An 18,287-nucleotide genomic window follows, 5' to 3' on the forward strand; every position below is an offset into this window, starting at 1 on the left:
TAAAGTGCATAAAAAGAGTACTACTGAGAAAGAAACAGCATGGCATCATCTTTCCATTAACTAAAACATGTGTCTGCAATTCCGCTTGTTTGCCAGAATTTGTGGGCTTTGAAAGGGTTACTATATCAAAGAAATAAGGTAATCTAAAACAGAAACTACTGAAGTGTGGAAAACATGAGCTGTGGACACTGTAGAGAATGCTGAAATATCTGATATATATATTTTTGTACATTGTTAAGGCTGGGTCCACTCAGTACTAATATCTCCGTTTTGATTGGACACCAGCAGATTCAATTATTTGCCAGATTTTTAAAACATTTCTGGAAATTCCCAGAGACATCTAAATCTGGCAATGTCCTATCTGGACATGGATATTGATTTTCCTTATCTAAACTCATTGTGCATTCTGGCCAATCTGTTCTATCATTAAAAAAGAACTGCCTGGCTTTATAAGTCTTTATGTGCAGGTAGCAGAGGGGGGCACAAACAGTCCTTTAGTTTAGAATTGACAACCATTTAGAGTTTTCAAAACAGTTTGATTGCACAGTGGCCAAAAAATAGATTTTAGGGCTTCTGGGGGCTTACCCACAAATTTGAGTGATCATATCTGGAAATCTATGTAGCTTTTCTTTTTGGCGGGTAAAGGGAAAAAAACCCAAAAGTTTGTGGATGGTAGAAGGCAAGCAAAAAATCCCTTCAAATGATTTTCAGGTCTTGGAGAACCCCTACTAAATTGAATGGAACAAAAAACCTAAATTGGTGGCCAGTGGAAGACATGTCCTCTTACAGTGGTGGCTGGAATTCCACCTTTATAGACACCTAAAAACATCATTATAGCTATGGAGCTGTCCCTAGGACTATACAGGTAAATGGGAGATGAGTCAGCCATAGTTTAAGGAACCCTTATCCACCTCTGAAGGAACCCTGGTGGAGTATGGCTGGTTTAATATGTATGGTCACTTTAGCTTTACGTATTATCCATCACAGTAGTGTTACAACCGTATTCTCCTTCCTCCTCCATATGGGAATATAAAGAGAAAACATCATTTCTTTAATAAGGCCACTTCTTAGGATAACGTCAAGAGATTTTCATGTTCTGATAATGGCATGGGGATCCAAGTCCTCTTAAGACTGTATACAAATAGCACTTACTGCTAACAAAAATGATTAAGATGCCTTGTTCTGCAAAGCACAAACATGTTTTGGCACAGGTGAGGTTGGAGTAAAAGCTCTTGGCAGACCAGTTAGATATTGGACATTATGTAATATTTTCATTCACTACACGAATAATACACCAGGTGCTCTGCTAAGAAGACTGTACAATAAAAAGGAGGATTGTCAGATACAAACATATTTGATTTGTTTGTATTCCTGCAGACAGGTATTATCACAGTAAATAGTGAGGCAACACCTAAAAAAAAGAGAGATATTTGGGCTGCTATTAATGGTTTTCGTCTAAAAATGCTGTTTGCCTGGCTGTATCTGAGGTCTGACTATGGACATTCATGTGATGGTAAAGAGAGGGATAGAAAAGACAGGTTTTTTAGGCAGGACATGTATCCTAGTGCAGTACGGCTCTGTTAAATGTAGGATAATATTAATTTAATAAATCTGTTAAATACGTGTCCTGCCTATAAAAGCCTGTCTTTTCTATCCCTCTCTTTACTATCATGTCTAATCACACTTAGGCTAGGCAACCTCTATTTCCTGTGAACAGAGATAGATCGCTCTCTTGGTGGACCATTATTCTACTATGGACATTCATTCTCATAACTTATACCTGTATATTCCAATCAAGCAGCAAGTTTATCAATAAATTCTCATTGACCTCTGCAGCAATACATAATTTTAATTTCACAGCAGAAGTAATGATATCATTTAAAAAATAACCGTACCTGTAAAAAAAAAAAAAAAAAAAAAAAAAAAGCAGTTATCCCATGTGGCCTCCTTCCCTAACCTAAACCAACTTACCTTCCCCCTTAAGAAATGCATTCTTACCGAATCCAATGGTCACGCTTCTACTATTTTTTAACATCCTGGTTGCACCTGCACATTACAGCCCCATTGACTTCTAATGATCTGCTTGCCTCAGGACACATCCCCAAAGAAGTCCATAGAGCTGTAATGTGCACGTATGATATGGACCTTGGTGGATGGAAATAAACAGTGGAGCTGTGCCCATCAGTGGTATCTGTTGGGAGGGAATGTAAGTAAAGTTCAGATGAGAGGATCCTACTAGGTCTTTCTGTCTCTGTGACAATAAATGGGCAAGCTATGTTGTGTATGGGGCAAATAGGCACACTGGGGGAAAAAAGTAAGGACTAAGAATGAGCTTTGAGTTTAATACCAACATGGACTTGGACTTCAGCTATTTGTCATTTTTCAAAATTCATTTGGAAATTCAAGTAGACAAGCACTGTCTGCTGCTACTTTTACTACACACTCACATCCATCCTTAAACTGTTCACAATATAAATATTGGTTGGTGATCCTATTGGTAGGGTACATGGTGGGTAGTGTTCCCTTGGTACTAACCTGGTAGTTAGTTAGGGACAGGAACAATGGCAGTAAAAGGGAAAAGGATGAGAAATCTCCCTAACAAGGAAAATTAATGAAATGAAAATAAAATTCATGGATTTATGAATGGTTCAGATACTTGCAGCGGGACTAGTTTTTAGTTTGGATAGAAAATCATTTAAACCCTAATTCTAACCTTAGGCAGAAGAAACTGATTTCCATCCAACTGGCTATGACAGGAACATTCATCCAGGAAAAAAGTACATAAATTCATGGTATTCAGATATATATATATATATATATATATATATGCGAATAATGCAGGGATCTCAGTGAAGTGTTAGGGGGAGCTGGGCTTTACCTACAGAAAAAGCCAGTTCGAATAGAGAATGTAGATATCAAACAGCAATCTTTGTGAATCAGTTAAATGGAAAATAATTATCGCATAATTGGCAAATATTTTCATTTGTACTTTTACAAATGAGCCCCATTAAGATGATTTTTTGTAAGCTGTAAAATTATTTTTTCTTCTTTTGAATTTATTGTTATAAAATATTTTTGTTTCTTTTAAAGAGATCTCAAAGCTGCCAGTGGTTTATTCTTATGCAAAGTAAACACAGCAGTGTAATCCCTGAGTACAGCAGTTGTGCAAGGTGTATTGATTGATTGGATTTGGAATGATCTTTCATGAAGACCTTTGCCAACTCTTCTAAAATACACTGGCTTCAAACTCCCCACCCTGTTCTCTGAACTATTATTGCCACAGCTTTCTATTGCTTAAATGCAGAATATTTCCCTGAAACCCTATCCTCCTGAAGTGCTTAGGATAGGACATTAACGGACTGGCAGAAATATGATATTTTAAAGCTGCTTTTAGACATGTCTGTCTATCTCTTGCTGGGGATATCTCACTAATATGGTACCGTGACTTTTGACCCCATCTATTGCTAGAATATTATAAAATCTTGTTATTCTTGAATGTCACTAAAGACTGTCAGTTGGAAATTAGGAGTTAATATGTCTTGTCTTGCCAAAAACAAAATTAGAAGCAGCCTGGCCTTCAGCCCAAAGAAGCTCGGTGTTAAATAACGCATTTGCAGTAAAGTTTCTACTAGAATCTAAAGACGGTGTCACAGAAAAGCCGATGATAGCAGTTTTTGTAGAAGAAGACCAAGACTCAGAAGTGTGCAAGTAGGAGAAATTGAGGGACAGAAACCTTTCAAGGACTCAGCAGCCACCAGTATGTTATGTCTGCAGGATTGGTCATTACCAGTTACTGGTTCAGGAATTATAGAGACGAGAGAATAGAGGGAATTGTGGCTAAACACTTTCAATTGTATTTCATTCAAATAAAGTGAAATAGAGAAAGTCTTTGCTCACTACAACTTTGCTCAATGATTCTATCTAGACAAGCCTGAAATGAATAATGTAGAATGGAAAAAGAGGGGAAAGGCAGGCTTTATCTGGCCTATGTGTGTTACAGTGTTTTCTATGTTATATTTGAAAAATTACATTAATAGAGGTAATAATAAGTTAGAAATCTATTGCTTTTTAATTACATATTACAATACATATGCGCTATGCAAGCATTTGAAGTGAATCATATATGTGAGATATGTAAACCAATAATTAACAATACAAATTAAATAAATGAGTTGTACTCAAGAGATTTTAATGTCTCTAATTATTTCCTGACTTGTTTCGCCAAGTAATAGCTTCCTCAGGGGATCTAGAGACTTGAATGGATATGAAAAAAAATAAAGGAGAGAGATCCAAAATATGAATGTGAGGTTGTCAATTATAGCAATGTGAAGAAAATGAAGTAGAGATGGTGCTGGATCGTGGTGATTTCAAATTGGTAATAAGGATTTGAGATGGAAATATACAGTTATTAATAGAAACGGATTGGATATTATGAGGGTCCTTCTGTCAAATAATTGTGTGACCTTATTCAGGTTGTTGAGGTAATCTGTAGTTCCTCTCAACCAGCTTTGAGAGACGAGATAGAGATGCATTTAAATTTGTTACCTAAATGCGTAGCTTGTTGAAAGGTCCAATATAGTGTATATTAAGGTGATAATCCATTTCTTCATATATATCAAAGAACTACATACTTTGGAGGTTTGGGACAGTAAGTCCTAGCAGGATCGTCTTAGTTAGTCACTTAGGGCACCAATGTTAAAGAAGGTACTTGATACGATGAACAATAGGTCTAATAAGTCCGTTTTCATTGGTGATACTGTGTGAGGAAGAAAAAACCCCATCCGCATCCAGACACCAGAGGCCTGCTAGGACTTAAGACTTCCATCCCATAGTTTATATGAATTCCCTTCAGAAAAAATAGGTTTCAGAAAAAGTTTTTCATAATTGTCTCTGCTCAGTATGTTGTTGGCATATCTGCATCAAAAAGCATGTCTTCACCACTTTCACATAAAATATTATTCATGTTTACTGCAACACCATTTTGTTCCAGATTGCACACTAAAGTAGTCTGAAACATAATTCCATGCTCCCTCAGCATAGCTCACATTTTACCACTTGTTATCTGTAGAGTATTTTAGGCATTTTGCCAAATGTGTTGCTTACCAGGCAAAATATTGTTCAAGTTTATCTGGAACATTATGTTTGTTTTGTTACAGGAAGAACACAGCATACCTTTGAAAGCCATCAATATAAATATGAACAAATACTTTTACTTTCCTGGAGTATGAACATTATTGGAACCTTAAAGTTATAAGTCAGTAAGTCCAGGGACTGTTGGCTCTTCTATGCTGATCTTCAGCTAGTTTCCTTAAAGTTTGAGAGATAGATTTCAAATTACTTTCTCTTTGACGGTATGAATCACTTCATTGCACTTCAGCTAATACAGTTCACTTTAGCCAGTATGTGGTTTCCTTTCATGGGCATGATTCATTAAAGCTCTCCAAGGCTGGAGAGGATACACTTTCATCAGTGAAGCTGGGTGATCCAGCAAATCTGGAATGGATTACTTAAAAGTCCTTTGCTATTTGTTAGCAAATGTTTTGAATCTTGGACTAGATCCATTTCAGGTTTGCTGGATCACCCAGCTTCACTGGTGAAAGTGTATCCTCTGCAGCCTTAAGAGGACTTTAATAAATCAGACCCCATGAATCTACAGGTGTTTAAGTTCAACGTCAGTACATTACCTTGATTGGTGAACATCTTCACTAATAGGGAGTTATTTTCAAGAGTAGAAACATACAAATATTTTGATAACTTTCTTTCTGGTAACTATTTTTGATAGAGCGTAGTGTAGATAATAATTCATTATTCTCTCCAATACCATATCCTGTCCATTACCTGTTTTAAAGCAGAATTAAACCCTATTATACTCACCTGTACCTGCTATGCCACTGGTGCCGCAATCACCTCCTGTCTCTTTTCTTTCTTGTTGTGATCTTAAGCCATCTTGATTGGCTGGACTTGGAAGGCAAAACTTTTTATGCTCATTCGTTCCTGGCAACCAGTCAGGTAGGTAAGAATGCTTATTGGAGAAGAGACATCTCCTGTCCCTAAAGCCCTGTCTGATCCCAAATATTTTTAAGATGGAACTTAAGCTGAATTCTGCTTATTTCTTCTTAAATACTTTTGTTGTTTAACTTATCTCTTTTGTCGATTCATTCCAGCTTTCCAAATTTAGCAGTATGCCTTTATGTGTCTTTGTTTCAAGCAGCACATTTAAGTTATTGTGATTTTTGGTTCTTGGTATCATTGTCACTTTCTGTTTTTCTCTACAATTCATCCACAATTGCTTTCTCGTGTACTTTTGTAGATCTTTCCCACATGTAAAGCATTCTTTAGATAATGTTTTGCTGTATCTCTAAACTATATCAGTAGTACCTTGACCAAAGCTGCGCCTATAACCTGTTAAAACCTTGCTGCAAATATGACCCTAATCAGTATTGATGCTACCTTAGCCGTTTGCCTTCTGCCTTCTGCCTTTTTGTTTAAATGAAAAACAACAGGAGTAAAGAAAAAGCAAATCACATCATAACCATTAAAATCAATTGTGAAAAAACAATAAATTAATCCAACCATTAAAAAAAAATTCTAACACTTTATGGCCAAACTAATAAAAACACCAGTTTTTTATATAAGAATGGTTGTTGCACCATATCTGTATAAACAGCATGCTAACAAGATGCAAATGGGATTACAGCATTTACAGATTCTGCAGCTTCCTTTGCCCTCCTATAAAATAATGGGCAGTTTAAAGGAATGCTAGTTCAGAGTTCAGCAGAAATATCCAATGTTAGTTTCTTGAGTTAGAGATATATACTTGTGATCAGTTGACACTGGGAACTAGACCACAGCTGAGTGTTAAGAGTTAATTCTAATCACACATTTTTTGGGTTCCCCTCGTTGGCTCTGCATCCTCTGTCTTTCTTCTCAGTTTTTTCCCATTCTTCCTCACTTCTTCCTCTGGAGGTACATCTGTACTTATATTTATATTGTTAGCAATCAGTGATCATACTTTAAATGTCAATCTATATCTTTGTAAACTATATGATATTCAGCACAGTCTTTGCTTGTGAGTTCTCTGATTCTACCCCAGCTATAAGTTCCTTCTGGCTTTTTGCTTCTGGCTTTAGTAACCAAGTCTTGCTTTCTGATTACCTTCTTCCTGAGTGTCCATTTGGTCCCTCTGTGGAGTTATTCATTCACTCTCTGCATTTCTGGCTTTGGAATTCTACTCTTTGTCTGAAACCCTTACAAAGACTTATCTAAGTTTCCTGTCTCAGCTTTCACTTCACTATTTGTTCTGTTTCATCTTTCTGAGACACTAAATACCACATAACCAAAAGAAACACCTTGCTATGCCATAAATATGATCCAAAAAATACTTTTATAAATAAAACTTGTTCAACGACTGCTCAATATTGTTACCACAGTATCAAAGAATCCCTTGAATAACCACTGAAACAAAATTGAGACACCAAAAAGAATAACTTTTTTAACCTTATACCATATATAACATTATTTCTGTATCTGTGTAAGCCCTTTTATATAACTTAAAGTAGACCCTCCATCAAATTGCAATGTCTACAAAAGTCATGAGTATGGTTAGCAAAATGTTGTACCCAAAAGATCATTGTTTATAATTACAACATTGTTTAAATGTCCTTTATCTGGATGTCATGCACAATCTCACCTTGATAAAGCCTACTTGTACTATTGTTAAAAAAATGACAGTATGGATCTTTTTAGGTCTACAGGCCATTGTCTACTCCCTACATTTTCCCATTGAGGGTTCTTTTGGTTTTATTTTAAACATGAATATGAAGGTAATCAGTATAAAGGACGCATCTCATATGGACTGAAAATATTTATTAAAAACATGTAGAAGACATTTTTGTAACAGATCACCATGTTTGTTTTCCAGACCAAGACTGATTATATTAAAGATTCATCCTTTCTTAGATTGTGTTTGGTCAAATTTGTAGAAACAAAAAAGAATATATGTGTTTAAGAATAAAGCACAGCAGTATCTACAAACCATAGAGCACAAGATTGAGAAAATAATGATAACGCAATGTATATTGAACTAGAACTGTATATTCAGTTACTGCTTGGATGACCATATTTATAGCTTAGTGTTATATAACATGAGTTGCTCCATTTCTGCAAACTGCATTTATAATATTAGTCACATTAGTACCATGATAACAGCAAAAACAATACATACCACCAGGCATGCGTTTTGAGTTGACACCTACTTTGGATTCTAGTTGAAGTTGGTATGTTCAACATTCACTTAACCCCGCAAACATTGGTAGATTAAAATAGGATGAGTGTTGCAAACTTTAATACACTGTTTGTCTTTTAAACTATGGTAAGAGGGCTTTAATGGATAAGTATAGCGCAGAGACACCTGGGTGATGTCAATTATCAAATATGGTCACTTACATTAATTGGGATTCCCCACAACAGAAAGCATGCCTTTTTCTTCCTATAGTAGTTTGCCTATTCACCCAAAAAGTACAAAAAATAAGTTGGACGATTTGTCTCATATAGACTTCATTAGAAAAACTCTAAGGGCACATCACCTACATATAACACATCGCTACATATAACTAAGGCTACGTATACATGTGCAATAATTATCGTTAGAAAACAACCGATCAACAACTATTCACAAATATTTTGAATGATCATATAGTGCACAATTCTGTACATCCTGTAATGATACAATCATTCAAATATAATTCACCAATAATGTACACACACTAGATACGATCGTTGCTGGAAGTGATGTGTACCGGAGAAAGTGTACTGCAGAACCATCCACAATCACTGAACGACCGTACACACAATAGATAGTGAATGATCATCACCCAATCAGATCCACCGGGACGATCGTTTGTTTCCAGCAACATTCCTCGTTCATCGTCGTTGTTGGCTAGTCGTTTTTCACTTTTTTTTGTTAACGATTATCAGATGATCGTTCGTTAATCGTTCATTTCCAATGATAGTTATTGCACGTGTGTACAAAGCCTAAGGCCTAGAAGAAAAATATCCAAAGACAAAATGCATATACAACAGATAGCAATCGATAAGAACTGATCATTCTCAAGTCTGACAATAATAAACTGAAGCTTGAATAGTTGCTGGACGTTTTGCAGGATTATTGTTGCTTGTTTTATTAAATTACCCCAACCATAATGACCTCAGAACATTCCTAATACATGTTTGGAAAGTATACTACAGGCATAGTGCCTAAAAGACAAACAATGATGATGTCATCATATTTTTTAATATTCTTTCATTTTATTTATAGTGTAGATTCTTTGCTGTGTTTATGTTGTTTATATGAAGAGATTGGCTGGCTTGAAGATTCCACTTTATTAATAGTCAACTAAAGCCACCAAAAAGAACATAAAACAAAACAGGCCTCTGGACCCCTCTGATTCTCTTTTTTTTAGATAGAAAGTGATTGAAATTCCAATCAGACTCAATTCATATCAATCAAGATTTTAGATCGATGTTTAATAACACATTATCTGCATTTAGAAACATTATGAAAACATAAAAATCGTCATTTTAGGAAATTAAAAATCAAAACTGGCCAGAGGTTCTAGCCCTAAAAAGGGTTTTGTGACCAAAAGGGACAATTGGGAATATTAATAACCGAATATTAGTCGGAAGGGGATGAAATCACAGATACAAAAACCTTGTCTATGATAGATTTAACAAACCAAAAGGGAGCAAATAAAAAAAGTTTATTGTTAGGTTTTTCGTGCACTTATACTGAAAGAAGCATTGGAGATCAAGAATGTCATTTTGTAAAGTTAGAATAGATGTAATACTGTATACACTAATACAAGTTAGTTCCACTTGCATAACTTCCTCCTAATTGCATACATTTTATATAACTTTCAATATGAATATGGTGGTCTTTTAAATTATGGACATATCGATGCCTTATAATCTAGATCTTATGCTACCCAGAGTAAATGTTAACCATCTGCAGTTAAGTCTGATTTAGAGAAAGCTTTTTTCTATATACCTTTTATTTTTTTCAGGGATACAATGTTTAACATATAAATCAAAATGTAACTTTAGTGTATGAGGCAAAAGTAAACCTGTTGGGGAGGATTAGCTTTCACCATAACATGCAATTATTGTGTGCACACATTTACCATCCCACAGTGCTGCCCTATAGTGATGATGGGTCCAGGATTCTGTCACTGCTGCATCCTTGCCAATTGAAGACTATTGTCCAGGTCCTCGAGCACTCTACTTTAGCTACTGATGATGGGCACAAGAGATTTATTTTCTATGATACGCAGCCTAATTCTTTGCATGTTAAGGACAGAGCTGGGCTGTAAACTGCATGGCACATGTGGACAATAAGTGGACAATAAGTTTCTGTATGCCTGAGAAAGTTTTTTTTGGGCAAAAGAGACTTGTATGTCTACCTGGTAATTTTTTGGTTTTAGTAAACTTAGTTCTGCTTTGATTGCATAACCAGCAAAATGTCAAAAATGCTACTACTAATAGTAATATTATTTATAATAATAATAATAAGAATATATTAATATTGATATTCATATTCTAAACCTTCTTTAAGCCTTAATTTAATTTGATTAAATAATTAAAGCAAACCTATTTCTTGCCCATTTCTAGTAAGTAAGCACCTTACCTAAAAATTATTGTAAAATTACACCTACCATGAAAAATAGAGGAATGTGACTTGGCCCATATCCTATACTCTTCATATCCAGTGCCATGAATGTGGAAGGACCTTGTTCAGGGGATGATTGGATTGTTTTGGGTAATAAGCACTCAACTCATCACCATTTATTAGGAAAATTACATAGTGGGGAACATTGTTTGTCTCCAGGGAAAAGACATGCAGAATAAAAAATCAGCTATTGCCTGTGCATAGATATATATCAAAACAGCCCTGGCTGGGGCACAATGGGTCCTTCTACTACTTTCTGCCAGCAGAAACCTCAGGGGGGCAAACACAAGACTGGGTATTCGATAAAAGGAGAAAGAACAGCTGTGATTGGAATTTACTGTACAAAACTCCTGCAAATTTTTATAGTTGTTTCAATGAAGCTGAAGCATGTATTTAGCAATTGGTCTTGTGTACTCTACTAGTCCCATCGATCCACCATGTAATGGAGATGAACAAAGGCAAACCTTTTTTAATTCCAGCCTGTGTGACAACCATAGCTTCCTCCATAACATGAAAAAGGTAAAGTAGACATGGAGGGACAGGAAATATGTGAAGTTCATTGGTATGGTTTGCATACACTTGGATGACATGCAAGCAAGGCTTTGGTTGATCACACCCACGCATTAAAGAAATAGACCCTAAATGTAGGACGTTGTGGATGTAGAATTGTAGGATTCTGTGAACAAGACACAAATGCCTCCTAATTTTGCTACCATTTGTTGTGTCCAATAACTTTATCATGGCAATGGTTCCATCAGACAGCCCTGGTCAATCATTCTGCATAGTACAATCCATCGGTGGATATGCCAGCACCAAAAGTATCTGCCCTTAAATCTCTTCTTCTCGATCCACCCTATTTCATAGAGATACTTTTGAATGTTCAACTCAGTCCTGTATATATGTTTATGGTGGTCTAAATATAGTTCTGGAAATGGGTTGGCTCATTGTGCCTACATGTCCACCCACTTGCATTTGTCCACACACTTCTTATCACTACTAGATATTTCCATCAAAGGCCCCTAAGTGGAAAATGTGTACATGCCAAATAAAGGGAGAGGAGGGAAGTTACCGAGGAAGTCTATATTTCCTACCTATGCTAATGGCATGCACTGTAAACAGTTAAGAACATGTCACACTATCAATCTTGTGACTGATGACAGTTCACTCCCAGCTACCGTCTTTTATGTCATTGCTCTTTGCTGGCTAAACCAGCAAGAAGAGACTCTTCCATTACACTTGCTAGCAAATGGAGTGCTGCAGCATTTTGTATCTAGCATGGGGCAATGCATAATAAAATTGACATCTAAATGATATTGCCACTAGACAGCTGTTGCTAGTAGCGTGGCAGGATCATCATTGTGACATTGCCCTGTAGAGAAAAAAGGAATTATTAAATAATAAATAAACAAAACTATCAGTTCAGTTATTTAGATACCAATCCCATGTAAAAAATATATATTTTTTTTGTAGGTGAAAAAACACAATCAATTAAGGTATTATGAACTAGCAATAATGTTATATATGCCTTTAAGACAGGCTGCCCATTTTCAGGCTTTGACAGTGAGACAGAAGAAGTATTAATTACCTATACAGTTAACTATTACATTCAATATTTTCAGTTATTTTTTACTAAAAGTACCAATATTTCAAAGGTCTCTATTGTGAATCCATTCCATGGCTAACATGATACAACCTTGATTTTAATCCAAATGAGCCTATCATGTTAGCAGAATTCCTAATCATCCTAATTTATCATGTAATAAAAATCATTGGTCATTTACACAGTACAGGTGCAGTAACCTAATCAATTAGAGTTTAATTATCCTAAATAAAAAGTCAATGTGGATGGGTTCCCATGGGATTCTGCACTCTGCATATTGCTCTTCCACATTTAATAAATCCCTCCCAGACATCTTAAAACTTTAACAGAACATTAACAATAAGAATAGACATTTAAAGGCACCCAGATGGGTTAACAGAAAATAACACAAAAAAATGTCCAGGGCAAATATAAAGGTAAGTCTTCTAAAGCAGATGTAAAATGTTATAGCAGATTATTGGAATAACAATATAATATGCAATAGCAAAAAAAATGACACTACCAACTCTCCAGTGCAACTATGAACTGATACTATACTGATACTGATTAGATACAAAATTTCAGAAAATAGATTTTTAAAAAATGAAAAACAGTACAAATACAAAATGATCACATGGTACATATATCATTAAAGTAAAATAAATCATACAATAAAAACTCCATATCTATTACTTTTTAGGATTTCCCTTTTAATTATTGTAAACATTGTTAACATGTGTTAGTTGTGTTGAAATCTTGGTTTATCCCCAGCCCTGTTGAAGTGGAACTGACTATGAAATATTTCATCCATCAGGCATCAATGTATGATGTCAGATAGCAAGCTAGGACAGTGACTGATAGAAGTCGCAAGCCCCTTCTCACAATGCAATCCAATGGGTGAAGTACACAAGGACTGGTCGGATCTTGTAGGCAGTGAGTGAAGGAGAAATGTCCCTGGATGTCTCTTTCTTCATTCAGGTGCTGCTGCTGAAATGTGACTTTCATCCTCCCCATTGTCCTCCATGACACTGATCTCCAGCACAGGCACTGTGCTCCTTCACTACAGCTGGCTACACTCAACTGAGCGCTGAGAACCTGTGCACCACACATGCCATTTATTTACAGCTGTCATAAACCAATATTTACCACAATACGGCTTCACTCCATTCTGCATGTATCCTATGACACTAAAATGTTTCCTGATCAGCCAAGCAAGGAGGAATATGTAGAGCTAGGATTGTCCTATGAATCCAATAGGCATGCCATTATAATGTGCAATTCAATTATACAAGTTTATAATAAGCATATCATCCATTTCGTGTGTATGCATCCATCTGTACAAATTATTTATAAGATTTCACTTTAAGTATACCCTCACGATGATTGATTGATTATGTGGGTGTATATATATATATTTATATATATATATATATATATACATATAGGGGGTATATATATAGATATATATATATCTATATATATAGATATATATATATATACATATATATACTATACAATAGTACAGTAGTATCAGCATTATTCTTCTGGGATTTGAAACTGAATTTCAAAAATAATTATCAGCCAATGTATTATTTATAAATACATTTGCATGCAATGATAAATAGATGTATAAACACACACATAAATATATATATATTCAAATATATATATATATATATATATAATATATATATATATATATATATTAATTAACAGTTTCTAAAATATACATAGTTACTTTTATGTGAGTGAAAAGCCATAAAGAAAATAGCAAAAAAGCAATTAAATAAAGCTTATCTCCCAGGTAGGAAAAGACAATTAGTTTTCAGCATAAAGATCTTTGTGTAAGGTGACCAGAGACAGCTCCATCCCCCTGTGCAAATACAAGCAGCTATCTGATTACCTGCTGACTTCCTCCCTGGCAGGTGCACTGGGCACTGTGGAAGAAGCCTGACCTAGGTGGTTGGAGCTCTGTGCTACAGACATTCACTCTGCTGGGCACTGCAAGCTCCCACATGGAGAATAGCCCAATGGGATAAGCAGGTCCATAATAACTTTTGTAGAGTTAACTTATGAAAGATATTTTATGCTGTAATGAAGGTATGAAATGAGCACAAATAGATCACTGTGTTCACATAGAACTAACTAGAGAAAAAATGTCACTGATACAATCTGACTGAAGAATACATTTTGCATTTTTAGTTATGTCATATAGTAGCATCAGAGGCATTTTCATAGGGATTAATTTCCTGAAGTTAAAATTGTTACCATTAGCATAAATAATATCCACTCAATGCACAAGATTCAGCTGTATTCTCAATAAATGTGCAATCAAGCGCAAAGAGAATAAGAAAATGTATTTTCTGCTTGCACATGATCAGATGGTTTAGGTAAATGTATGTGCAGTATGCAGAGGTATTATTATTTAGTGTAATTTACTAAAAGTGGAAAGGCTGTTTACCTTGAAAACTAAAACTTCACAAAAGATTGCTATAACCACATTTGATATTTGAGCTGTGTTGTGTGCTGTGTTAAATTATCAATGTTTGCAAGTAAAATAAGATCTTTCCTCTATGACCCCTCATTGTGTTGTATATAAGTATTTTGGCAGATGGGGTCTCGTTTTCCAGTTTGTCTTTCTTATTAATTTAGGGAAATATCAGATTTTAATTGAGTAACCCCTGTCCTTACATCTCTCATTTGATAACAATGCATCCGAATTTGGAGGGGTAAACCCTGGCCCCTCTCCAGGGCTGTGTGCGGCTGCAGCCATTGATTCTAATGGGGACCATACACACCCTGCCTTCTCCAGCATGGACTGATCAGCAGTGATTTATTGATTTAATAAGTTGCGATGAATTCAGCTCATATTGCCAGTTAGACGGAATAACGAGGCGGACAATCTCTGGGGATACAATGCTGGGGTGAAAACCCTTTCATGTCTTACTGCAACATTGTGTGCTGCGGGTAACATGCCGCCTTCATATACTGGCGAGATGTGTCTGTCACTCAATGCTCTCATCAACCGCTCAGGTAAGAAAGGAACAAATATTAGCTTAGTATTAATGACTCATAGATTTGGAACATTTCTGGGCAGTGTGATAGCATGAGCTAAGGATCAGTTATTGCTTAATAAAGGAGAGATCAACCTTCTATAGATATACATACATATACATATACATGGACTATACCCACACATGATTGTCTCTGAAATTGGAAATAAATATTTACAAACTCCTAAATTATATGAAAATGTCGATATATAAGTCTAATGGTATTTATATTTTTTATCACACACAGGTTCATTAATGACAGCTTACACAAGGATGTGACTTTAATTAGATCCTGCAGGAAAAAATACACTATCAATTCTTCAAATAGGGATTTTTATCCTAAAGGTTTCTATAGAATATGTAATCTCTCTCCATATATATATAATTGTCTGTGCGTGTATATATACTTATATATAATGTATTGAACATCAGTCTTCTAGCTGTCCCTGTCTCTCTCATCACAGTCCCCATCCATCTCCATGTGTCTATTTTATCTCTCACCTTTTGTCTTCTTTTCTCTCCCTGTACCCCTCCATCCCACCATCTTTCCTACACTAAGTTTGCAGATGTAGCGTTGTATTTGTAGTTCCCGTCTGATTACCTGAGGGCTACTTACCGATCTGTCGTTTCCTTTTTCTTCTCCAGCAGAAATCATCTCCATGAAAGTCCTAACATCGCCACTACAGTCCTACAATGAGAGCAGGACAGTGTCACCGACTACCGAGAGAGGGCGCTCCGGCACCCCTTCATTGCACACATCACTTTATCATGGATTTCTCTGGCTGTTCTGCACTTTAATTTGATTAGAAAATTATTAAAACAATGTTTACAAGAAAAGAGTTAGATTTGTCTTTTATGCATGATATAGCTTTGTTTTTATGTATTTGGATAACATATTTTAAACACATTAACCATTAGGGTAAATTAAATTGAATTCAATCTAGGTATACAGGTGTATAGAGGAGCCAGGGGTATGTAGGAAGCACAGAGGGAATCATAACTCTGTAAAGATTAATTCATTTACTATTCAATATATGATATATATTATATAATTTAAATAAATAAATACCAGACTGTAAAGGCGACTTAAACAAACAGAGACTGTCCACTTATATGGTAATATAGTAAATGGGATTTAAAGAGAAGAAGTGTCTGCATTCATTTTGATCACCCAGTATTCACCCAGTATTCGGCTTTTAGAAATATTTTGATAGCACAGAATTAGTAGATTCTGAATACAGCTTCAGCTTGTTTAATAAGTCCAGTGCACATTCACTTGATCCCTTACCTAAATATATTTCTAGACACACACATACATAAGTGAATAAGTGTGATTTAAATATACAACTACAAGACAATGCAGATCTAAACATTCTCTTATAAATGTGCATCACATAATTATTTTAATGCGTTTATATTATAAATATGAAATGTATGCAAATAATATGGTTATATATTATGGTTATTGGAAAGATCATTAAAAAAATATCCATAATTATAATGCGGTAATAGATCGTATATAAGCTATGCCAGCATGTATGAGAACAGAAGAGTTGTACACAAGGTGTAAAGGTATGACAACTGTCACCCTGATTAGATGTGTCAGTACACACTGCATGATCGCATGATGACTTCTTACACGATTTTATTTAATGTACATTCATGTAATGATCAGGCAATCCTCATCAGTTCTCCAGGTTTTACCAGTGAGGGTTTGATCGATCTTAGATAATCGTGAACATTTTACACTTTGGGAAGTGAACTTGTATTTATTTCTGTATTAACAAAAGGAGATAAATAGTACCCACCTGCCACCTGATCTGTGTAAACATCCTATGTGTCCTGTGTCTTATCTACTGATCATAAACCCCCAGCCCTAAGACGTGGGAAAATGGCCTTCCTATCTGTCATTTGGATCAAAACAGATCACATTCTCTTCTGTGATACATGTACAGACTATTTAATTTGACGTATTTAGGATCTGATCTATAAATATTTATATAGAATACATTTATATTATAAATATATATAGATCAGATCCTAAATATGTCAAATAAAATAGAATATATATATATATATATATATATATATATATATATATATATATATATATATACATATAAAAAATAAATATATATATTTAAACATTTTTTCTTTTTTACTGTGCATCAAGCAATCCAAAAGTCTGCTAGTATATCCTCCTTGCCTGTTTCACACTGTATTTTAACAGGTGCCAAACAGCTGAATTATTTAGCACAAAATGTGACATGAGATTTTTTTCCCTAGGATTCTTTTACTAGCAGCTAGCCTTCATTTGCAATTCAAAGAACATATACAATGTAATGGTTTCCAGATGACAGGGCAGTTTTGAAAACATCAGAAAATGTAACTTTCTAAACTGTGAGGATGTAATAATGGACGTTGAAGTTGGAGGGTCGGTTAAAGATCAACTTGTATTATTTTACCAGTTCAGAAAAGAAAACTTCAATCAAGGCTGGGGCTTTCTAAGAAAAAAGAAGAGTAACGCTGAAAAGAAGAAATGATGGATAGGTACTGCCATGGGTTTATGAAGGGCTTTAAAGATGGCAGTTGGTGTTGTTTTAGGATGAGTAGATTGAGACATTCCAGAAATAAAAGAGAAGAGGGCTAGGGTTACACCAGACCGGAATGGGTAGATGGACTGGGAAGGAATCTCTGCCTGGTTTGGGATGACGGCAACCAATGAGATGTCACCAGTAGCTTCTACAACATGACCACCAAGATTGACGTGGAGGACACGTCAAAGTGATCTGAGCAAACTGCAGCTAGATAACTGCACTAATTCTCCCTAATCTGAAGAAGATCACCTTTTGCTTTTGTTCCCCACACTTGTGAAGTTGCTGTGCAAACAGTAAAAAGTTTTCAGTTTGAGAAGGAAGTTCCTCCTTAGCTG

At 35.4% G+C, this 18,287-nt stretch overlaps 1 protein-coding gene across 1 annotated transcript in view; it reads left to right on the forward strand.

Moving 5' to 3' along the window:
- The window catches only part of PAX1 (paired box 1), a 65,811-nt gene that overhangs the window by 33,278 nt on the left and 14,246 nt on the right, over positions 1-18,287 (forward strand). Inside the window, exon 3 of the mRNA XM_072410266.1 lies at positions 17,993-18,026. Within this exon, the coding sequence (XP_072266367.1) occupies positions 17,993-18,026 (34 nt within the window). The remainder of the gene's footprint in view (positions 1-17,992; positions 18,027-18,287) is intronic.

This window comes from Pyxicephalus adspersus, chromosome 4, assembly GCF_032062135.1.
Source record: "Pyxicephalus adspersus chromosome 4, UCB_Pads_2.0, whole genome shotgun sequence".
NCBI classification, from domain to species: Eukaryota; Metazoa; Chordata; class Amphibia; order Anura; family Pyxicephalidae; genus Pyxicephalus; species Pyxicephalus adspersus.